Source organism: Gobius niger (assembly GCF_951799975.1).
Source record: "Gobius niger genome assembly, chromosome: 2".
Taxonomy (NCBI): Eukaryota; Metazoa; Chordata; class Actinopteri; order Gobiiformes; family Gobiidae; genus Gobius; species Gobius niger.
Genome location: NC_136853.1, coordinates 30486630 through 30511153, shown reverse-complemented (window position 1 = coordinate 30511153; position 24524 = coordinate 30486630). Strand labels below are relative to the sequence as shown.

The following is a 24524-nucleotide window of genomic DNA, read 5'->3' as shown; positions in this document are numbered from 1 at the left end:
CTCGCGCCTCACAGGGAGAAAGAAAGTCCCGGGTTCGATCCCCGGGCGGACTCCCCGTGTGGAGTTTGCATGTTCTCCCCGTGTCTGCGTAGGTTTCCACTAGGTTACCACTAAAATATATAGGACTGGCAAAACCTGTTCTTAGTCTTGATTAGGCTACAGCCTTATCTCTCTCCTGGAAATGAGATTCCTAATCTCAGTGAGACTTTCCTGGTTTCCTTGTTGCTTTCGCCATCGCGTGGGCTTTTTGAATACACTGCAGTGCGCTTTTAATCTTTTCTAATTAAATTAAGCGAGCACTTTTGTGAGGACTGAACACGAGCAGATCGCTATAAGGGCATCCGTAGGCTATTATAACGGTGTGTGTTTTGTGCAGAATGGTAGTGAATGAATAAGGAAACATGAGTTGCGTAAAGTTTATGCTGTAAGGACAACCCGGTGTTGCAACTGATCAAAACGGGGACACGTCAGTGTTGAAGTCTCATTATATTTGTCATCAACAGGCGTCTATTAACAGGAGTCTGTCACTATCAAAATAGAAAGCCTTTATCTTCGGTTCGGTATGAATTCATAGCTCAAGACTCCCCTCTAGTGGCTAAAAGTGGCCACTACATTGTAAACACAATCCATCTTTACCACTTCTCCTGTTGTGTCAAGTCAAGTATTGTCACACAAGCCTCAAACTCTAGTGTGTGTAGACCAGAATAGCATCAATTAAGGGAAATATAAAACGTAAAAAAATAAAGTTATTATTGTAAATTCCTGAGGCAAAGACCTTTGGGCTTCCGTAGCTTGGTCACATGTCTATGTTTACTCGGAAGTTGCGATGGATGGATTGCTATATACTTCAATGATTGCATAGTTCGAGCCAGAACAAAATGTAAATACGCAAATCGTGTTTGGAGTAATGTGCAGAATCGGTTGGCTTTACCAAACTCCGCTCTTTTAATGCACATGTAGTTTCTGCATCATCATTGGAAATGCGGTCCCTCAACTATGTTCAGCGAATTAGTTTTGATTTTTCAGGAACCCTTTTCCCTCACGCTATTTGCCTGGGGGACGCAGACAACGACTCGGTGAGGGAGGGAAGCCGGTTAACAGTTCGCAGTTTGCACATTTTACAAAGTCCTGAAGTTTGTTCCTTTGATTTGCTGCAGTTGAATGAGCTGGTTGTAGGAGACACAAGTGGCAAACTGCTGATGTACAAACATGACGACTCAAAGCCATTGATCACTAGAAGCTGTGTGGGCATGGTGAGCTTCCATTGCGTATTTCATTAAAGATGTATCAGAGTCAGCTTTCCAGCATGTGAGAGTAAGATTGTGTTCCTTCTCCAGCTCACCTGCGTTGCAATTGGAGATGTTTGCAACAAGGGTAAGGTGCGTTAAAGGCAGCCAACGAATCACTTAATATTTGTAATGCTAATGTTATCTGACAACGTTTCCTTGTCTTTTGTAGAACTTCGTGGTGGCTGTGGGAGCAGAGGGCTGGTTCCACCTCTTTGACTTTTCAGCAACAAGCAAAGCTGATTCAACAAGTCAACATGAATCACTGTCCTCTGAAGACCAAAGGCCCTTTTTCACACAGCATATACCTGCCAACACCAAAGTTATTCTTATAAGTGACATTGGTATGCTGTGAATTCAAACCAGCCCTTTTGTCTCATTTGGCATCACTTTGAACTTTGCCTCTGGCTTTAGATGGTGATGGGCGATGTGAGCTGGTTGTGGGTTACACAGACCGAGTGGTGCGAGCTTTTCGATGGGAGGAATCCTCTGATGGGTCAGATTTAAGATCTGGACAACTTGTCCTTCTTAAAAAATGGCTTCTGGAGGGCCAGGTATCATGCATGCACCATGTTTTCCACTGTATTGATGCAGTGGAAATAGAAATGTCCTTTCCTTGGTTCAGGTGGACAGTCTGTCTGTAAACCCTGGTCCAGAAGGGCTTCCAGAGCTAATGGTCTCACAGCCGGGATGTGGTTACGCGATACTGATATGTTCCTGGACACAACAAGACTCATCAGGCTCTAGTGAAGAAGCTGCAGCCACCCCTGGAAGGTACATCAATACAATATTCATAAATAGTTACAATTTGAAAGTAATATTCAGTCTAACACATTTGGTTCACAGTGAGGGATCTTCAAGAGATGTAGTTTTGCACCTGACGACTGGAAGGATTCATAACAAAAATGTCTCCACTCACCTCATTGGCAGTATAAGCAAAGGTACAAGTCTTTTTTGTTCTGCGTGAAGAACTTAATGCTCCACTTGACTTAACCTCTTAACCCCCGCCTTAACCAAGTGCATTTTCTCAGCTTTGCCCCAAAAAAACAACAAATCTAAACAGATTATTTTCTTTGCGTTGTTGCCGCATTATCATCAGTTTTTTGCATTGCTTTTAAAATCCGCTTTTGCGTTTTTGTCACATTTTTGTTGGTCTTTTGTGGCTTCTTTGTGGCTCTTTTGTCACTGTATTGTTGCGTTTTTTTCCCCGTCACTTTTTCATCACTTTTTCCATCACTTTTCTGTTGTTCTTTTGTGGCTTTTTGGTGTGTTTTTGTCCCATTTTTATCACGTTTTGGCGCTCTTTTGTTATATTTTCATCCTCATTTTCCTCTCATTCTTTTCATTTTTTTTCAAGAAGCTTTTAGATTTGAGTAAAACCAAACTGGAGAAAATGTGCTTGGTTTAGGTGGGGGTTAAGAGGTTCAATATTTTGAGTGGAATCATTTTCCCTTAACGTTACTCTAATCTTTGATAGGATCTAAAGAAGAATCATCCACATGTGGACTCTTTGCTCTTTGTACATTAGATGGTATGTGCCCTTGTCTAGATAATACATTTTGATTTCAACGCTACAGACATACAGAAAATAGGAAGAACCACATGGCCTAAGAATCATGTTGTTTTTTTTAGGAAACCAAATGTGTTTTGTGTGATTAATGTTAAGATTGGTCTCTGCCAAAACATATGGTCTTGGCAGGAAAAGACACTCAAACGTCTAAAAGAATAAATCAGAAATCCTACATTCGAGAATTTGCCACACTTCTTTCCTGTTTTTTGTTTGTGTAATATACAGTTACATTTGTGAACATTCATGGATGATCTGCTGCCTTAAAACTTTTTAAAAACTCATATAGGGACTTTGAAATTGATGGACAGCTCTGAGCAGTTATTGTGGTCAGTCCAGGTTGACCACCAGCTGTTTGCCTTGCAGAAGTTGGATGTCACTGTGAGTGTTTCAAAAGAAAGAGTTTTTTTTTTTAATATTGTTGAAACAAAAAACAATTGGTGTCTGCTTTTTCTCCAGGGAGATGGAAGAGAAGAAGTAGTTGCCTGTGCATGGGATGGTCAAACTTACATCATCGACCATAATAGGACAGTGGTGCGATTCCAGTTTGATGAGAATGTCAATGCCTTTTGTGCAGGTGAATTGCATGGTTTTCCATCTTCTTGCGCAGATTCACCAGTAGGAGGCACTGTTGAGCTTCAAACGTGCTTTCCCTAGAGATAGACTGCGTGTTTATGATAATAGTTTAAACAAATCACAAGTTTTTGTTTCTGATCTGAACTAAAAATGCTTGTTAATTATTATTTCAAAAATCCATTCTACTCACTTGTCACTGATGTTGGCCTTCCTAGGTCAGTACACCTGCAAGGAGGGAAAGAATAGCCCCTGTCTGGTTTATGTCAGCTTCAACCACAAAATCCACATTTACTGGAAAGTTCAACTCGAGCGAATGGAGTCCACTAATCTCCTGCGCGTCCTGGATGAGAATCCTGAGGTGAAGAGTCACCTCAGCACTCTGGGTATAGGTAAGTAGAGAATATTATTGTTGTCTTACTCGTAATGTAAGACTGTGTGCCCTCCAAACATGGGCATCAGATTTCCCCTGTATTTTCTACTGAAACTATCTAGATTTCCTCCATGACAGAGCTGGAATGAGATAAAAGCGGTTTCTCTATATCATGTCCCTTACTGCAGTCGTTTCTCAAGTGGTGAATCGCAGGGTTGTTTTACTGGGTCACGGCCTTTCTTGATATTTATAGTTACAGATGTGGTCAATGCTTGAACAGAACTGAGATGAAATTATTAATATTCTTTAATTGGGTCACTGCTTGGTTGAAAGGTGTGTTTCCGACTCACAAAGCAACATAATTCGAGAACCACGGCTCTGTTGGACATGAGTGAGATTTCACATCTTTAGCTGATTCAATAATCATGCACACAATTGTTATTCATTACCTTGTTTACATCCTTATTTCATTTGTAGGTGAAACACTACTTTGCTGCTGCCCATTTTCTATTAAATGATGTGAGATAATAATTAATCAAAGGAAAAGAAAAGAAATATTAAAATGCAACTCAAGCAAGAGTCTGTAGAGTGGATTTACCTGATGCCAGTAGTGGCTTGAAGCCTCTTCCTTTCACCTTTGTTAATAATTCATGGCCCAAGCCTGTTGTGTTTCTTTTGACTAAGATTTCACAGACTCATTACCCAGCCCACAGTGGAAAAACAGGCGAAAACAGACCTTGTGCCCTGTTGTATGTCTAAATATAGTGCATCACAGTGTTTGGTTGGATGTCCGCCCTGTTCACACTGTCTCGTGATGAAACCTGCTTCTAATGAACTCAAGTGAACAATCAGGATGTCCAGGAGGGTCTGTGAGAACTAGAAACGTATTTAGGCAACAGCTGAACTACCTACACCTTTCATGGTTTGATAACGGATTAATTCAAGCAGTGCAGATTTAGGATCTTTTAAAATGATTCCAACCAGCTCCAAGATATTGCTTTTTAATAAGTGCAACAGTGCACCATATATTCTATGACCAAAGGTATTAACTTGAAGTCACTATACTTGCTGCGTGAGCTGTGTCACCATGCCCTCAGAAATGGGAAGAATGTGAATATCACTGTGTCACAAATTGATATCCACATGATACTTTTATGGTTCCATTGCACTGATCGGTTTGATCAGAGCAAATGAAGCAGTTCTTATGTGCCTTGGTGACTGGAGTAACAGCAAAGTATTAACAAAGTATTAACTTTTAAATACTTTAACTTTTTACTTAGAGCAGAACTAAGCAGTAATAGAAAGCTGCAGACCCGGAGCCGAGACAGATCACGACGGTGAGGCGGATCCGCCGTGATAGTGCGCACTCTGCTGATAGGAGCAGATCCACAACGGTATTATTTGTTAATAATTTATGTTTGATGATTATTGTTAGGTTTAGTTTAAAATCGTTAGGACTAGGGTTAGGTTAGGTTGCGGTTGTTAGGTTTAGGATTAGATTAGGGTTTTAAGGGTTAGGTTAAGATTAGGATTGTTTAGGAACAAAAATCACAAGCAATTTGTATGCTGTTGGAAGTTATGTTTTCTTTATCAATCAACAGAAGCATCTAATTACAATTTTGTTTTGTTTTCATGAGGAAATTTAAATAACTAGCCTACTAACTCCTCACGTGCATGTACTAGATCAACATCAATCAACATCAACCTTTCTAAACGCTGATCGGTCTAGATCCGCCTTATCCAGCAGAGAGCGCACTATCACGGTGGATTCGCTTCACGGTAGACCTTTGCTCCGGGTCTGCAGCTTTCCCCGACTCGAATTAAGCAACTCATGCTCCTAGAGGCCATAAGCGCCACTGCAGGTGTCTTAGCATATTCTACATTGTGCCACAACTCAATTTTCTCAAACCTGGCTCTAAACACTGCTAAAGTGGCGCTAGCCCACAGTTAGCCTGTTAGCTTCTTCTTCGTAATTCTATTAGTGTGTATTGCGCCTCCGACTCAGAAGCAGAGAAGTTGCCATGGTGGTTTTCTGGACAGAGACACCAGGGGGAGATGAAACACACGCCTAATCATCCCATTAACACTTATATTACCCCCAGAGGAGCTAAGCAAAGGATTTATTAAGACAAAGGAGTTACTTAGTTGGGACAAGGCCTCGTGGAAGACCCAGGACACGGTGGTGGGACTATGTCTCTGAGCTGGCCTGGTGTCGCCTCGGGGTCCCCCCAGAACAGCTGGAGGAGGTGTGTGTGGATCGGGAAGTTTGGGCATCTCTGCTGAGACTGCTGCCCCCGCGACCCGGCCCCGGATAAAGCGGAAGAAAATGGATGGATGGATGGATGGATGGATGGAGTTACTTAGTTCTTGATTAACTTTATTTTAACTCTAACTACCCTTTTACCTATGAAGAAAAGGCTGTGTTATGTTTATGTAAACCGCCATATTGTTTAAGGTTGTGAATTCTCTATGCCATAAAAAGCTGTATTTGTGACTTGCCTTCACAGATGCTGAGGACTCCACTGCTGTCAAAGCTCTGGTGGCAAATCTGCTCTATAAGAAGGCATGAGTATAGGAGCACAACGTCTACCTCTATATTGAAGACCGTGAGTGTAATTACTGTGAATACACTCTGGATTTTTTTTAAATTTATATGCGTAATTGTCTTTTTTTTGTCTGTCACTAAAGTGTTATATATCCATTATTATGGTATCACACATCTTATAACTCCATCTCCTTTTCTCATGCAATGTAAATGTTAGCATGTGCCTGGGGGTAAACGCAGTGAGGCCGAGGCTCTGCTCCTTTAGAATACAATAGAATAGAATAGAATAGAGTAGAATAGAATACGACACCGACACATAAAAAACACAACCAGTAGAAATAATATTATAGAACAGCTCAGTCCATTTCTTTGTCTATTAGAGGTGTGCCTGAAAATGGATAATGTAAAGGGTGACGTGACGCATTATGGCCATTACTGACAGAAACCTGCAACTGCAAACTTGTGTGAAATAATAGCGCCTCTTTATCTTTGCAAATTCGGGGCACAAATTGCTTTATGAAATGTATTGTGCGGTTCAACAGCAGGTTCCCGGCAGCCATTATCCTTGTATTACCCTTAACGATGACTCTCTTGGCACACATATCGGAGAAGAGCAATTAAGCAGCATGGATTAAATTTATGTCTGACAGAAACACGTACGCTGTTTCCCCTCTTAAGTGGATCGCATTCCAGCTTCCTTTGCTTACATGTTTATGACCTTTTATGGAGAAGCTGTGATAACTTTGTTTTTATCAGTGACCCCACCTGCTCCACATATATTCCAATATAAAAGTATGTTTATGGACCACTTCTTATTCAATTTATATAGAGAGATTGTGACATATATTGAGCTAATTTAAGACAATATTTTTTGTCTGTGTATTATTTTTTTTAGAGAAAATAAAAATCCCAAGGCTTGTATTATTTTTGTCACGAAAAACCCTTGGAAAAAGAGAAACAGCCTGGGTATTATGCCTGTGGGAAAAACTTGCCTTGGGAGAGAATTTGGCTATTTATGTACGCACTAAATATATAAACAGAATGTTAAACAATTCACATATTTGGTAGTTGCCGCCAATGTGCTAAAGTCAACGACCATTGTCAGTCATTGAAGGCACCCACGCTCCCCTCTTGACAGCTTTGGCACTTGATGATCTGAGATTCTTTCATAAACTGCTTCATCATTTGCCACCATTTTAACGTAATGTTAATAGAAAGAGCCTTTGTTGGTTTGACACCTGCTCTCACACTGCTTAGATTTGTCTGGTCACATAAAAAAAACAGCCCTTGTTAGCTTAATCCGGACTGACAGCTCATCGAGTCCATACAAGGCTTGCTGTTTCTATCCAGCCTCAACTGCCAGGTCAAGTCTGTAAATACATACAGCTGCTTTCGCCGAGACAATCTGCCTTCAGTGTCTGTGAGAGAGCACAAGATCAGTCGACTAGAGGCTGTGCTCATCATCTCTGTGACTAAAGGGACTTCCAGCTTCTTCATATTCACACATACATATAAGGTAATCCATAATGGAAATGTATAAGTGGTCTGATTAGGATTATACAATTAGGTAATCGTCTGCATTTTAAAATCTGACATCTGGATTAAATCATTTGAACTATACCATACAACTATTAAATTATTATATTAAACTCTCTGTGTCAACCAGTCAGATACTGTGTGGACTGTATGTCTGTCTAATTATTTATCACAAAACACCTAACTGCTTTTTAATGATATTTCAGTCATTCAAATATTTATAGTGACATGTTTTTCTCTTGTATCTATTAATATGTAGGAGTTAAAGCATTTTGGCATAGCTGACACTGAGATTCTTCTACTTATCCTTATGCTGATGGCATGCTTTTAAGGAGAAATGACTGACCGATGGCTCTAAAAGGGAGGACTCCACATGAACAGTTTCAGCGCCTAGCCTTTCAACGATTAACAACAGCGCACAACTTTGTTGATGTCAGGACTTATTTTGCAGAGTTTCATTTTCCCCCATGATAAATGGAGACATACAAAACTGTTAACATTTAACACATCAAACATTTCCTGAATAATTATTTAGGTAGCGCCACCATCATATGTCTAAATCTACTAGTAGGCAACATTATAGTAATACATCTTCCAAAGCTGATAAAACAATAAAAGAAGATTTGAAAAGGAACGTATTGTCTTTTTTTTTTGGTCTTTTCCTCAATTCTTTTGAAAATACCCCAGAAATGGGTTGATGATATTAATCTACAGTGTATGCAAACGTTTGGGCACCCTTGTAAATGTTCATGATTTTCCTTCATAAATCATTGGTTTTCTGTATAAGAAATTCCACTGGCCACACAGCCCCACATTATTATACATTAATATTGGTCGGTAGTGCTTGTCAATGACCACACATGGGTCTCATGCATGTAAATCAGCCACACCGGATTGTTGCCTAATTTCCATCCATAGTCCCCCACTTTGACTCTCCAACACACTCTGATCCATCCTGGCCCATTGTACATGTTTTTTAGTGGTAGGGGAAACCGGAGCACCCGGAGGAAACCTTCGCAGACACAAGGAGAACTTGCAAACAAGGAGAAAGGCAGTGATTGATTCTTTCAATCAAGAAGATGATTTCCAAAGCCTGGTGTAATATTTTGTTACATAACAGTAGCATCATGGCACATGGGCTGAGTCGGGCAGAGGCTTCAGGATCATTCCCTCCGACTCCCGAGCCTGCAGTGAGCTGCCTCCTGCTTGTATCAACAGATGCTATTGATAGACACTAAGGGCAAGAAAAACATCGTTGTGTTGTTTCTGGCACCGAGGAAATTGTCTTGTGAGCCATGGCTTAGTGACAGTCTGGTGTGGGAGTACACTAAGAATATACTAAATAAAAATATACATAAGCCAGCCTTTGCAGACACACAAAGCAATGATTTCTTCACTTATGCTTTCATAAAAGGAGTTTTCCATCGTAGACAACGGTTCTTAAGCCGTTATCTGTACTTGGCAGTTGGTGTTGAGGACATTTTGCTCCTTATCCAAGAAGTTTTGTCAACACTAAAAGTGATCTTTGTTTGTCAAAAGGCTGAATATAAACCAGTCGAGTGGAACGAGTTTAACTGGTAATGTTACCACCCATCTTCATTCATAAGCAACTCACAAAAAGGAAAACGTTTCACCTTCTTCCAGGAAACTTTGTCAGCACTAATGAACTTCTTTTAATAAGCTGGGAGAAGCTATTTAAATATGGATGATACCATAAGTTAAACCCGGTTTATATTCGGCCTGCTGACAAAGAAAAATCATTGGTGCTGATGAAGCTTCTTGGATAAGAGGCAAAACATCTGCAACACTTAAAAGTACGAGTGAATGCGTAAGAACCTTTTGTAGACTCAGTGATTTGATAGAAAATAGCAGGCAGTTAATACATGCTGCCTAAAGCTGAATGCAAAAGGAAAACACAATCTTTCCTTATCTGGATGTGTTTAAACCAATCTTAAATAGGTTTTAAAATATATCCATCTCAGGCACCTGTAAAGAAGTGCAACAACACTCCCAGACGTTTTAGTGTGTGTGAAAAGAAACTGATGTTGGCAGTTAGCAGTGTTGGCGGTAACAGGATGTGGTGTGTGCGGCAGAAATCAAGCAAGAGCAAGGATCAGGCTCGATCTGTCATTTCTGTACTTCTGATGATAATTGTGAATGGGTCTGTCACAGGAGTGCAACAATTCTCCTTTATCCAACCACCCTTTTTCCTTTATTTGTTACATTGTTGCAAGTTACAAAAAAGCCAGAGTCATATGCACAACACTTTCCAAAATAGTTTTTCTGTGAGCAGCCGACTGCAATAATAGATGACAACCAGACCATGGCTAGACAGAATACATTTTAATATAGGCAGAGAAAATACTATTTAGAGGAAGTAAAACACCAAAAATAAATTTGTCACACACTGGCTCCTCTTTTACACGCATAGGTTGGTCATGACATTAAAAATAAAATGATCATAATTCAAATCTATACATGTGGAGAACCCCTTTAATAATCACATGGTTTAGCACACCAAAACACAAAGATCAAGTTGTTTTTCTAATCTTACAGGCAGGAAAGGCAAGTGGCACTGCAGCAGACAGGATCGATGTCTTTGTATTGTCACTCATGTACACAGCAGCAAAAATAATGAATGGAGCATGAAAATAGTTCACACAACAAGATACATGTAAGAAACCTGTGGCATGAAGCACTGAGAGATTTGGCACAGACTGGAGCCTCAGTCAGTTTGTGCAAATCCATTAAAATGTGGCTCTGAACTGGACAGACTCAGAAGTTACGTATCAGAGAAACTGCTGGCCTTGGTACGGCCGAGGGGTCATGTTGTTGCACTCAGGCACTAAACATGCGTCATCAAGGAGTCAAGTCTCTCATGTTCTTCACCCCTTTCCTGTTAAATATGTGCACGTCAGTTATGGTCAATATCTCGACATTATGATTTTTTTTTTAACTGATATGCTTAACTCTTGCTAAGCCCCTCGTTATTGTCACACTTTTACACAAACATGCTGAACTGCACAGTGACCTGTACTCCACAAAGTCATGCAGGAGGAATGTTAATGAGAGCATGATGCGTATATAAAATGCTGATTGAAATAAAAAGATTTTGGAGAAAACAAATTTTGTCCAATGTGTAAATGGCCTCATGGGGAACTGGGATATTCACAATGTGGAGAACAGAGAATGGCCAAAGTAAAACCTATAAAGCAACATCTGATTTTAGTTTTAAAACATCTTTAAAGATTGTAGCATTGTGCACCTATGTTGCAAGATTTCATAAAGCATCCCTGGAACATTAGGGCACCCTGAGGAGCAACACCTGTTTAATCTTTGAAAGAAATGTTGGCTGTTTTTATGCAAGAGAACTTTTAAAAAACAGGACTTACAAATAGATAAAAGGCAAAGCTTTCCCACATTGATAAGTTCTTAAGTAGTTTGTTAATTTCTGGTTTAAATCATGAAACGGACAGATACAGTTATTTTTATTGATTTTTGATTGATTTGTTTTCCAATAAGGATATTTAGACAGAAGAGAAAACAGAAGTGGATAATTGAGTCATACAAATACAGTGACGTAAACTCAACAGAAAGGCTATTACAACTTTTGGAGTTAAGACTTGCTCCTTCTCATCACTTGACTGTGAGTGGTCAGGAGACAGCAGTGTCCAGTGAGGCTCACAGGTTTTTGTTAGAATCATGATGGCACTGAGCGTCAGCCGATGCGTCGAGGAAGGGCAGCTCCTCACCGCTGCCCTGCAGCTTCAGCACGCGACAGTCAAAGTCCACGCAGCACTGGGACAGACACACACGCACCACAGGTTAATTAAACAGTGCTAGAAGCAAATTAACTTTTAACCTTTTTCAGATCAGGTGAATGGAACTTTTACACTAAACTTTCTTTATTTTATAGGTGCACACAATGTGGCTGCAGCTCAGAAAAGGAATATTATACTAAAACATATTTCAGATACTATCTGAGAGATTTTGTCAGTAGTCCTTTAGACCAAATACAGAAGCAGTTTAGTGCATGTGAAAGGTTAAACTCAAAGCTCAGTCTAGATGGATTTTCAAGAGGATTCCATATATATGCCAACCTTGTAAAAGGAGAGTGGAAATTTCATTAGCACAGTAATCAGCAATGGAAAGGCTCCAGTTTAATTTCTTCAGGAGGAGGATGGACTTTAGGGGAGATATTTACTGCTGATTGGATCAAGGGCACTCGTTTTAGCCAATCACACACAAATGTAACAACAACAACTGAACAACAAAGCACTAAAGCAAATCAAAATTTAGTTTTAGAAAAATGCACTCATGTTTGTAAGTCTGCAGCCGCGTACGTTGTGTTTTTCTATCGTCACCGTATATTTATTTAGTGTCAATAAAATACTTATTGTTCGACTATGAAAAACCCACTCTCTGATCGCACTACTGAGCAATAGAGTTCAGGAATGTGATGTCATATCGCTAAGCATTATGGGATTAACAGCAATTGTAAACTAATGAAGATTTTAAAAGTTAAAATACTGGAGTTATTGTTCACATTAAAACACTTGGGACACCACAGTGAGTTAGATCTATTTACCAGCAGTAACTCAGCAGCTAATGGAGTTGTTCCACGGCTATTTTCTCCACTTTTTTATACTGTTTTAGCTAATGTTAGTCAATGGAAATGTATGCTAAAAGCTGCAAAGATGGCGGATCTCCATGGTAACTGTGGAATTTCCCCAACTCTGTTGTGGGCAGTAATGCCCTTTCACTGCTTACATCATCAGTGACATCAGCTGGAGGCAGGAAGTGATCAAGAGAAACAAGATTAAACTAAAACTAGCGATTATAAGTGTAAAACTACAACTAAATAATGTGGTCCTGATGAGGCTTCAGGTGCAAGAACTAGAGGAACAGTTGGACATTTGTTTATCTTTACTATGACAACAGCTGCAATGGAAATAGATAGGAATCTAGCTTTCCGCCTCCAGCTAAGCCCACAATGTTTACAAACAATTAAAGCGTCAAATGTGAACCTTACTTTAAGTTCCATTAGTGTCTGAAGACCAAGGCACAACTCAAATGTCTCGTCATCTGGGAATACACAGAGAACAGGGGCAAATATGAACAAAATGAATGCTTTATGTTCAACTCATGACAATCTACCACTAGCCATTAGGCACACAATATGGGAGTTGAAATACTTGTTTTTTTATTCATGTGTGCTGAGAAATAGCTAGTTTTACTGAGTAGGGATGATTTTTGAGGTACTTTCATTTCCTAAGTTTACCTTGCACATAGGCCGAACACTGGAGTGTCTTTGAACCCAGCTGTAGCCTTAGACTTGTTAGTGAGCTGTTTACTCCACACACAGAGAAATCTTTTGTGGGCACCAGTCTGTGTGGATGGACAAATAAAAAGGATCAGAAAAAAGTTGAGGTTTAAATCATTACGGTTTTGCATGAAATATACACAGTGCTGAAGTTCCTCAAAGGCTTAAAGGCAGCTTTGTAAATGTCAGTGAAATAGGAGCTTACCCAAGTCGCTGGCAGCAAGAGCTGGAGATGTGGTTGTGTTGGCTGCCAGTGTTGATGGAGGCCCTGACTTCAGTCTCGCAGCACTGTGGGGAAGACAGAAGGAGATTTTTGATGTGTCCGTTTCATTTTCCGCTTTGTCTGGCACTGTCTCTGGCAAAGAAACAATTAGTCACAAGAACACATTACTCCAGCGCTGGGAAGTCTTATCCAAAGGAGTAGGTCTCTTTTGGATAAACTGGCATTTGGTTTGCTCTGAATAAACAGCTCCAACTTGCCAAGCATTAAATCCAAAATGGCTGAAGACCAAATTTTCATGGGTTTATTAACACTCTCATCCAAGTGATGAACAAGTGAAATACATTAATGAAAAAACAAACTAAGTAGTTCACAATCACAAGGTTTCCATTTCATCGGCATAATCATCAAGTAGGAAAAACAATAAGTGTGATGTTGAAGTTGCTGACAAGTGACACATTCTGCTAATCTCATATGATCATTAACTCTCATATATGCTCGACAGCACAAACAGTCACGAAATATGCAAGCAAAGCTGTGAATTTTAACTAGGCTTTACCCAATGAACTGCTATTATAATCAAACAAAGTAAACATGTGCAATTTGAAGATACAATTCTGAAAAAAATACACAAATATAAATATTTGTATGCAATGTGTTACAACCCTTTGACATTTGTCTTTTTGTCTCACACTGACTGTTCCTCTGTGGGGCATTTTGAGTCAGACACTGATTTAGCTGGAAGCAGAGTGTCTATGGAGAGACAGATTGGGTCTGTTCTTTCATGGTTCATCTCTTCATACATGTTATGTAATTTGTGCTCAGATGGTCACAGTATGTTTAGCTAAAACATTCAGAGCATATGGTTACTCCACATGTCAAATAGGTATCTATTGCAGGTTTTTCACCACAATAATGCAGCAAAGGACAGATAAGATGCTTAAAAAATGCTAATAGTTCGTAGAGCAAGTTTCAACATATTTTGTGTGTGACTTTATTATTATCATATACAGACAGTTATATATAACTGCCTGCAAAAAACATGCCCTGTTTTACGATGAACGTCTGTGAGAACATTCCCCAAGTTAAATCATCATAATATTTAGGCGTAGATGATAAAGCTGAACAAACAATATAAATATAAGCAAATAGAATGTCAATAGAATGTCAATAATTATTCAAGCATAATTGCAACAGAATGTCATTGTCGAGGGCCTCAACAACTTGATTACTATTACTCTTGATCTGTCGCGGCTTGCTAATATGCAGTAATACAGGTAATGCGAGAATACATGTTCACAATAATATTTAGAATACTCATTTTGAATAACTGTATTCAGGTACAGTTACTCTTTCATTTGAGAGTATTTAGAATACAGTTACTTTAAATCAAAGGAATACATCACAGCACTCAATCCTTAAATTTTTGTTTCATAATCATAACATTCCTAAAAAGGTAAAGATCAACAAGTTTAGCTCTGTCCTTCTGGGCTTTGGGCATTTGCAAAGTGCTTTTTTAATATCTAATTAGTGGTAAATAAGTATGTTACAGGCGTGTAACAAGTGTAGCCTCAACACCTTCTTAATCACATGCCGCTATTATGCATGAATATTATGCAAATCCACGTGACAGTATTCTCTGATTGGACATAGTTAGAGAATACATTACAAAAAAATTTTTTAAGGTGAGTATTCTGTAACTAAATACAATTTCAAAGTATTCTCCCCAACACTGACAGTAGACTATGTATGTAGATGTAGCTATGAAAACGTTGTGTTGCATGAATAAAGTAATATTAAGAATAACAAATATGAAACATAAATTAAAAAAAACAGACAAACAAATGTATAGGTATAAATATGGCCGTACGGAAAGGGGCTGAGGACTAGTGACAGCGTGGGAGCCACTATCCATAATGAAACATCCAAGATCTATAAGTACATCAAAGACAAGGCTCCAACAGATGATGTGCTTAATAATTGTCTCAGACAATGGGGAACAGATAATAAGGTGCTGGAGGAACCAAAACCAAGTGGTGATGGCGAACCAACCGGACACTGTGGAAGTGGACGAAGACAAGTGGAGCACTCAGGGAAGTGGTTACAACAGATTCCAAGAAAAACATCAGACATCTCAGTCCAGAGAAGTGAAGTTTTAAGAGCAGCAAAGACACTCTGCAGAACCCTCAGAGTTTTTTTTTTCATTTGATTGATTCTCCCAATGACAGTGGCAATATAAATAGTGACCTGCATTGGCTTAACCTGCATTATCACTGGTCACATGTTGGATAAATTGATGAGACTTGGAATTAGCCTGGCCAGCCAATCCTATTTTCTTTGTAAAGAATAAAGCTAAATACTTTAGCCCAAACCTTTCCGAGAATCAATCTAAATTTCCTGTTAAAAAGAGCTATTTTGTTCCATGTTCATAAAAATACAGTACATAACAAATACACAAACAAACAGATGCAAGAAGAAATTGACAGTTACTACCTTGCATTGGACCAGCAGACTGGTGAGGGGACTGGTTCGTCTGGCCCCGACTTCACTGCTGTCATCATCTTCGTCTGAGCGCAGGCTCTTCTCGCTCTCCTCCAGAGACTCTCGTTCCTCGGTGGAGTCGTCAGCTGTGCTCTCGCTGCGCTCCTCCACGTCCTGGGTGGGTTTGTCATTGGCGTCCGCCAAAGGGGACCGGACCCTGCCATTGGGATCCCGAGCCTCCCCCTTCAGTCGCGTAATGTTCCCCTCCAGTAGACGTCTCTGGACGATGCTATGAGGTTGCTAAAAACAGACAAGAATGGTGTTGGAATTACAAACCCAAGGTGACAGTAAAAACAGAAGATGGACTACAGTCAAATGCTCTACATTTGATATTTCCTTTTTAAGTTATAATTTTGAGCTTATAGACTAGACCATAAAAACAAAGAAGACATATGCAGCTGCTTGTGTTGACATAAACTTACCCTGTCACTGCTACCTGTACATTAATGTGTTTGGACCTTTGTCTCTTTTAAAAGGCCATTTGTGAAAGATATCGGTGTGTTTTGGACTCTTCTTTCCAAATGGACAAACAGATAAATGCTGTCGTGAGAAATTGCTTTTTTCAGCTGAGGCTCCTTGCCAAGGCTAAAACGTACTTGCCCGCTCAGGACTTTGAGAGAGTGGTGCATATGTTTATCCCAGCATGCCTGGACTACTGTAATTCCCTTTATTTTAGAATAGACCAGGCCACCCTAAAAAGACTGTAAGGAGTTAAAAATGCAGCTGCAGGCCTGTTGATGGGTTCAAAACGCTTTCAACACATCACTGCCTCACTGCACCACAAGGTCCTCTTCTCAGTTGCTCCTTGACATTCCCAGGTCCAATTTGAAGAGTAGAGGAGACCGAGCCTTCTCTGTGGCCGGGCCCCGGCTTTGGAACAGTCAGCCTCTGAGGGTCAGAGCCTCTGAGTCACTGGAGAACTTTAAATCTCTCCTTAAGATGTACCTTTTCTCACTGGCTTTATAACATGAGCAAATTACATTTTCAAAGTACAGCCCTAGGAACCCATCTTCAAATCTAGAGCAAGGTTTGGTCTGAACTACCTAGCAGCAGGATTAGACCTATTTTGCATGTTTTAGGTTGATAAGTTGTGGAAACTGGCTCACCCAGTGGACGCCCACAGTACCTCTTTGGAAGGACCCAAACATTCTTATTCATACAATAAAAAAACAGCATGTATTGCAGATAAATAGCATTTTTAGCAGATGGAAAAGCAATTGCGGAATCATGATCCTGAAAAGACTGCCACTATCAGATGAGTCAGTCGGTTATTTTAAAAAGCAATAAACGCAGTAGAAGAGGTGATTTTGAAATCACTGCTTTATGATTTACTCTTCCAGACACCAGCAGATTTATAGCGAATAGCACCTTCATTCTTTAACCCTATCAGGTCCATGCCACCATCACTGACATTCAGACATAATTTAGGAAAGACTTGCACTGTTTTGTGACGGAAACTAGAGATTTCAAGCTTTGAAACAAGCCCTCCCTGATCCTCCTGTGGCTCCAGGGAGCGGTGTAACATTGCAGTGAAAATTTGTACAAAGTGGAGGTTCCCATGGTTTGCACACATTTTCTGATTTAAAGAAAATAGTAATAATAGTAATAATATGAATGTGAATAACAAGAATAGTCAAATAAAACTAGAGTTCAAGTGCAACCCATGAAAAATAATGACATTTGTCCATATGTGCATAGTATAATTGCCATAGGATATATAAGTTATATGATTGATTGACTTTTAATTATTGAGAATTACTTTATACAATAATATGGTTTTGTTGTCTTTTACCATAAAAATGGCAAAATAACATTGTAAATAACATTTACATTATTCGTTACCAAAGTCTTTACTAACTCATTCAGTTGCTCTATAGTTGTGCTGTACACATTGATAAAAGTTCACTTCCTTTCATTGCCCAGGATAGGAACAGTACAGCCTCATAAAAGCCTTGCTCGTGAGCAAGAATATAAAAGGAGTGTTTTTAGTCTCAAGTCTCCAACAAAATAACACAGACATATGGATACTTCCTGCACCCGCTGTAGATGCGCATGTTTCATGTTCCACTTGCAAAGATCACAGACCCATCTCTCTGTCAACCTGCCAAACAAAACTCCCTTTACTGTAGTAATCACCACATATGTCAGAAGAGTTCAATTTAGACCATTCGTTCCTCTTCAGGCTGCAGCTGCGTCTGAGCTACACTCGAAGGCCTTATGAGCAGGTGGTAATGACTCCCTCTCCTTTTTTCCTTGGCAAGCGTTTCAGTTTACCACGGTGCCTATATTCTCTATGCTCTATTCTCTATGGTCAATGGGCAACATATAGGGAGTGAATTGCTATTTTGCGTTACGTTGCATTTTCATAAACTAGTGGGGCTGGATGTCATTTATCAAGACAGAGCTAAATAGCAAGTGCAAGCATAAAGCTGTTTGTGGGCATGTTACATCACATTCACCGTTTGAAATCGCCAAATCTGATATGTAAATCAGAGCATGCTGCGTGGCCCAAAAATGTGCAAATGACTGGACCGCTGATCCACTTTTGCACATGCTACCAGTTTTTGTGCGTGAGCAAATGCTTGGTGAATGACCCCTGTATGTTTGCTGTGTCGGAATGTTTTCAAGTAAAGGTTCAGGTGCAAAGAGTCTTAACGTGCAAGAGAAGACTGAAATATGATCTGGTAAGCAAATACAAGAATCACATGCATGTTTGTGGAGGTCTAAACTACAGAGTGAGGTGTTTTTTTGTAGACTACAGAGGGTAAAAAAATGCCGTCTTTGAGATTTTGTTAGTTGTGTCCAATTAATTTTGATTCTGTTATTAATCAGCCCGAGTCAGTAGAATTCCTGCCCCCTTTTTTCAACACGAATGCTCTTGCTAGTTCTAATGTGTGATTAATGGTCGTACCAAGTCAATTATCCAGCTAGGGTATGTGACCTCTTACCAGGGGGCACGGTAGCACAGTGGTTAGCGCTCGTGCTGCACAGCTAGAAGGTACGGGTTCGATTCCCACCAGGGATGGAAATTAGCCCAAGGCTACAATCCGGTGTGGCTTGTTTACATGCATGAGACCCATGTATGTTCATTAACATGCACTGTTCCGACCAAATAAATCAGTAAATAAAATAAAAGTGTTTGACAACATATATTTTTTTTTTTAGTCTTATGACGAAAATGTGATTTCTTTATTTAGTCAAAAATGATCTTTAATTTTAGTGTAGTTTTAGTCGACTACAATGGTTGACTAAATTTAAAGCAGAACTAATAACTTGTGCCCCTAGAGGCCATAAGCGCCACTGCAGGTGTCGTAGCATGTTACTGTTTTTTAATTGTCCGTGAGAATGAATACTACGCTGACAGAAAAGACAAAGGGAGAGAGGGATATTGTACATCCAATTACACAATGGAGATACTTTTTTCACTCAAACTTGGCTGTAAATACTGCTAAAATGGTGCTAGCCCGCAGTTAGCTTTGCCCGTTAGCCTGTTAGCTTCTTTGTCATGATTCCATTAGTGTGTATTGCGCCTCCGACCCTGAGCAGGGAAAGTTGCAATTGTGGTTTTCTGGCCAGAGACACCAGGGGGAGATGAAAGACCCACCCCAATCATCCCATCAACACTTGTAGTACCCCCAGAGGGACTGCGAAAAGGATTTATTAAGGTAAACAAGTTACTTTGTACTGCTGTCATATTTTATCATGAAAACTTTTAATTTAGTTTTAGTGAAGGTTTACTTCGCACATCTCTTTGTTTTAAACAGGTGCGTAAGAGAAGGCATAGATGCCAAATGTAGAAAAGGAAAAATCTTTCACACACTATATACTTGCAACACCAGTGTTCACCAGGGCGGCACGGTAGCGCAGCGGTTAGTGCTCTCGCTTCACAGCTAGAAGGTCCGGGTTCGATTCCCACGAATGGGGCCTTTCTTTGTGGAGTTTGCATGTTCTCCCCGTGTCTGCGTAGGTTTCCTCCGGGTACTCCGGTTTCCCCTACCACTAAAAACATGCACAATAGGCCAGGATGAATGATGTGTGTGAGTGAATGTATGGTGGTCAGAGAGTCCGTTGGCGTGTGGCGTATGTGGTCGCGAAAGCGCTTCTGACAGTCTCCCCCAGGGGAAACTGAAGCTACAAATGTAGTTTACCACTACCGAGAATGGAGTGAATGTTCAATTGTCTCATGTAAAGCGCTTTGTGACCATGTCTGTGAAAAGAGCTATATAAATAAAGATCTTCTTCTTCTTTTATTAATGCAACGTTTCGGCCAGTGGCCTTCGTCAGGCAAAAATGGCCACTGGCCGAAACGTTGTGCGAGAGATTTTTCCTTTTCTAAATATAGTTTTAGTCAAATTTTAGTCAATTATGACAAAATATTTTGGTCGACGAAATGAACACTGCCCCTAACAGTAATAATCAGGAGTTATTTGTTTTATCACAAGTTTGTACCTTCTGATATTCTTAATGGTTTGTCATTTGTCAGTTACATGTTGTGATGCGTGTCAAGGTCTTGTTCAGTCTATGTTTTTGTGTAAATGTCTTTTAATGCTTTTTACACCAAAAACTAACCTAATCTTGTTCAAGCCTGCTTTAGTCTGAGTTCAAGACTATTTTAGCCCTCTTTTGTCCAGTTTAGTCCTAATCTAGAGTTAGTCTAGGCTTGGTGGTACTTGGTATGAAAACTTTTGAGAACCACTTGACAATATTTTTAGCGTTGTCATGATTTCCTCTGTGAAGTTGGATGTCTGCCATAGTTTAATGCATGTTTATCTCAAAAAACAAATGCAGTCAATTATATAATGTCTTATCATTGGGTTATACCACGTTGGTCTGTCTTTTATCACTGTGTGGAGTGTGGACACAAATGATAATGAGATTAAAATTGATCTGTGGTGTAAGTAGGACTGCGGATTGGCGGACAATGAGGTTATGTTCATTCAATGTGTGTTTACTGGTCTGAAGAGGGAAGGGCTGTCACTTCATGGGTAAAGTCTCATTTTCTTTGTATGTGCGCCTGCATTAGCTTTCTGCAAAGTATGAGGAAAGAGTTTGGATTATTAGCAGTAGCAATATCATGAGTGATGATGAGTTATAAGAGACGTGAAACTGGACCATCTTTAGATGTAAGTCTTTAGTTAGAATTACACGCTATTAGAGCATAGAAATAATGGCATTGCTTATATAATAGTGCCTTTATTCTTCCGTTTTGTGAGTCACAGCTCTTCTTGTATATGAGACTATCTGCATTCTCTTTTTGAGCTGTTCATACATGGACCAATAGCACTGATTTTACTCATGAATGTTCTGCTGAGACCTAACTAGACTGAACCAGTTTTTAGCCAGTGTGAGACGGTGTATCCTGGCTGCCTGTACTTCCTCTTTGTGGACCAGATTAGCGCCTAATTGCCATGTGGACTGATTATCTGACTGCACCAGACTCTTCCCCCTCATTCATCGGTCATGTGATCTGTTTGTTTAATGCCCCCCTCTCATTGTTTTGGGCAGACTTATCGTCACAATGACACTTCAAAGCATCCAAAGTTTGTCATTTCCTCACTTCTGCATCTTTCATATCTGTTATTTCACCTAATAAATCCCCACTCCAGCAGCTGTGTTCCTCTACCTCGCGGCGTGTGTGCTCTCCCGCTCTGCTCTGTTGTTGAGCTTGTTTAGTCATTTGTGTTTGAAGCGGTATTTTTAGCCCTGTGCACTCCTCCACAATGAGACTGGAGCAGCTGAGGCAGCATGGTGCCACCCATCCCATGCCCCTCATGACTTGGAGCGAGACAGGTTCACCCACTAGCATCCCCAACCAATTTACCCCCCAGCAAATAACACACTTCACTGTGAACCATTTTGGCCTGGTTTGGAGAATAACAAGGGGATTGCCAGTGAGTGACATGTCCTCCACCGTGAAGTGCCTTTTGAGTAGAAGAGCAAATAATGATTATCAAGATGTGTCAAATTGTTCCAGCTTGTAAAATGTGATTGTAGAAGGGCTCTCACTTCATCAGGATTATCTAAACTAGCTTTTTGATTACATTTCCAAATTGCTATAGTTGATTAACTCATTTCAAAGTCATTATGGTAGTTCCTTAAGCACCTAAGCACATTATGTTCTTCTAAGAAATATCACTTTCATTTACAAAGGATCCCAGAATGTATTGAACCACTCGAAAAGATTAAGTCCTGTCAGAGGTGGAGGGTAACCAAAATATGTACTCGAGTAAAAGTAATGCCATGTCATTTAACTAAGCTACTACTTGAGCATTGAGTTGTGAGGATACACGTTGCTTTTTTAAGTAATGTAATCCAACAGACTAAAAATAAATAAAGTTAAAATTATGGTATTTCACGCAAACTAAAAACAACAGGAAAATAAGTATTTCTTAAGATAAAGAATCACAAACTTCAGTTTTTTTTACACATGTCAGCATAAAGCTTTTGTAACTGACCGACACATTTCTTCTCACTTTCTTTTTTTAACCTAATGTACAGATTTACTCACTGGAAATGGAAACGTTTTTTACTCAAGGAAGAGTACTGCATGAACGAAGTATAGCTCTGTTTTACCAACACAGCAATTATTTTAAAAAGGTTATATTTTCACACTGCTAAACCACATGCGTATTTTAACTACATTGTGTTACATCAAAACTCATCGTGTGCGACCTCATTACATACGGGTTTTCCCTCAGCTCTATTCCTCCGTTAGATCCTGGATTTTGCCCTTTTCATGCTCGCTGCTCCTCACACTCTGCACCAGGCCTGGACTCTGCTGCTGAGGCCGAGAAGACCTCAGGCTAAAGCAAAACAAATTAGGTCTTACATAAGAACCTTCGCTGCTGTACACACTGGTCTGTGTTTAACATGAGGGGCGGGATGTATGAAATCAAGCAGGATTAAACTGTATAGAGGTCATACGTGTGACATTATTAGCGTTTGCTTTTGTTTCTCTCAGTACGGAACGTTGAGGGTTATGTTTAGAATAAAAAATATATATGTTCATACCCTCCACCCTTTTTATACATGATAATTGTCACGAGTAACTACACAGATTTACATTTGACCCGTGCCTGGGGGAAAAATTGGTATTGATTTCATTAATTTGAAATATTTAGATATGAAAAAACAAATGGTGTTACTCTATTTTTCATAACAGCAACATAGGCCACAGCCTGCCCCCTTTGCTTAGCCCGATCCCATCAGATCTTGGAAGCTTAGCAGGGCAGGGCCTGGTTGTACTTGGAAAGGAGGCCGCTGGGGAACACCAGGAAGACTGGCTTAATGTAGTGAACGAGCGAGTGGTTGATGGTGGTTGGACGGGTCGATGGCGCAGATTAGCAGTCTCACTTCCATCTGTGGCTACTTATGCAGTTTACCACTACTGACTATGATGTGAATGAATAATGCACGAAATTGTAAAGTGACTGAGCATCTGGAAAAGTGCTATATAAGACAATGCTTTGTTATTATGATTATGATTATGATTATGATTATGATTATTATTATCATCATCATTATCATCATCATTTTTATCATCATTGTTATAATTATTATTGTTAACTCTTCTTCAAGGACTTTAAAACAACAAAAAGGTTGTAGGCCTGTTCAATATATTTTATTTATCATTTTGTCTTTAAATTAATAGTTGTCTTTTATCTGTTATGTTATGTTTTTCTTAAGAAAATAGATTACATTTTTCCCAGCATCAAATGCTAACCATTTCTAACCCTGGAAATGTCGCAGAAGCATAATATATTCTAATACCAGGGCGGAACATGAGTGTGTCAGGAGGAGGGCTGACATAAATCACCACAGGGATTTCCACCTGCACGGCACGCGCTACAGTTCCAGGTTAAGAGGAGAGGAAAATGAATGTGATGGCCCACTTTACATTCAGTGCTGACTTCTCCACAGCACCAGCTCAAACGCACACTTTCCTCAATGTGCAAAAATACACATATTTTACCAGGTCCTCCTTAGCCACAATTATGCTTTGCTTTTTAAGAAGGATCTACAGCCAGTGTATGCTTTGTTTTTCCACCAAATACAACTAATAGCCACTCGATGTCTCAAGTATAGCACTCATTTGCGCTCACCAAGTCTTTAGACGTCCCCAGTCTCTTGAGCCCGTCCAGTGGCAGGAGGTCAGCCGAGTCCTTGTGTGTGAACTGGGTGGCTTGTTTGAGTCTCCTCTGCTGGTGCAGGATGGCTTTATCTCGGATGGCCAGCTCGCCTTTCTTTGCCTCACTCATGATCTCAGTGGCGGGTTTGCACTGAGCAGTCTTCAACCTCTTCAGCAGTGGCAGACACGAGCTTAAGTCAAGTCCAGCACACAGTGATGGTAGATCCTCTTAAAAGGTCCTTGGAAGCTACACAAATCCCCCGCTTTGCCTGCTCTTTCTCTGCGTCTTGTGCGTTTCAGTGGTTCCCGAGCTATTCTCCTGTGCTGGTGATGTTGTTGCTCTTATGTAGGCATGCATCTTCCACACAGTGCTAAGAATGCACAGTGACAGAGGATGGTGAGACTGCTACGGAGTGCGTTTCCCCTCCCCTC

The 24524-nt window shown here is 40.0% G+C and overlaps 2 protein-coding genes across 3 annotated transcripts; one reads left to right on the top strand and one right to left on the bottom strand.

The window, feature by feature from the left end:
• Positions 1-801: 801 nt before the first annotated feature.
• itfg2 (integrin alpha FG-GAP repeat containing 2) lies at positions 802-16801 on the top strand. 2 transcript variants are annotated; one of them, XM_079551811.1, is made up of 13 exons: positions 802-1076; positions 1158-1253; positions 1338-1379; positions 1459-1630; positions 1701-1840; positions 1912-2060; positions 2133-2227; positions 2764-2817; positions 3143-3234; positions 3313-3430; positions 3645-3818; positions 6307-6405; positions 16783-16801. In XM_079551811.1, exons 1-12 carry the CDS (start codon positions 981-983, stop codon positions 6366-6368), a joined length of 1290 nt encoding a protein of 429 aa, XP_079407937.1. In that variant the 5' UTR covers positions 802-980; the 3' UTR covers positions 6369-6405; positions 16783-16801. The 2 variants fall into 2 exon arrangements, with proteins under 2 accessions (XP_079407937.1, XP_079407936.1); XM_079551810.1 differs by lacking the exon at positions 16783-16801 and having other exon boundaries at positions 6307-6620.
• Positions 11111-24524, bottom strand: nrip2 (nuclear receptor interacting protein 2). Its single transcript, XM_079551812.1, has 6 exons — positions 24067-24524; positions 15917-16204; positions 13409-13491; positions 13162-13268; positions 12913-12965; positions 11111-11678 (listed from the first exon to the last, which is right to left on the bottom strand). Exons 1-6 carry the CDS (start codon positions 24220-24222, stop codon positions 11562-11564), a joined length of 804 nt encoding a protein of 267 aa, XP_079407938.1. The 5' UTR covers positions 24223-24524; the 3' UTR covers positions 11111-11561.

What these genes read in the sequence shown, in the direction of transcription:
- nrip2 (XM_079551812.1), bottom strand. Translation starts at nt 24,222, where the DNA reads ATGAGTGAGGCAAAGAAAGGCGAGCTGGCCATCCGAGATAAAGCCATC. An exon ending in GTCTGCTGGTCCAATGCAAG is followed by an intron (nt 13,492 to 15,916) that starts GTAGTAACTGTC and finishes TCTTCCCCACAG; the next exon opens with TGCTGCGAGACTGAAGTCAG. An exon ending in AGACACTAATGGAACTTAAA is followed by an intron (nt 11,679 to 12,912) that starts GTAAGGTTCACA and finishes TGTCTGTCCCAG; the next exon opens with TGCTGCGTGGACTTTGACTG.
- itfg2 (XM_079551811.1), top strand. Translation starts at nt 981, where the DNA reads ATGCGGTCCCTCAACTATGTTCAGCGAATTAGTTTTGATTTTTCAGGA. An exon ending in CATTGGCAGTATAAGCAAAG is followed by an intron (nt 2,228 to 2,763) that starts GTACAAGTCTTT and finishes AATCTTTGATAG; the next exon opens with GATCTAAAGAAGAATCATCC. An exon ending in CCTCAGCACTCTGGGTATAG is followed by an intron (nt 3,819 to 6,306) that starts GTAAGTAGAGAA and finishes TTGCCTTCACAG; the next exon opens with ATGCTGAGGACTCCACTGCT.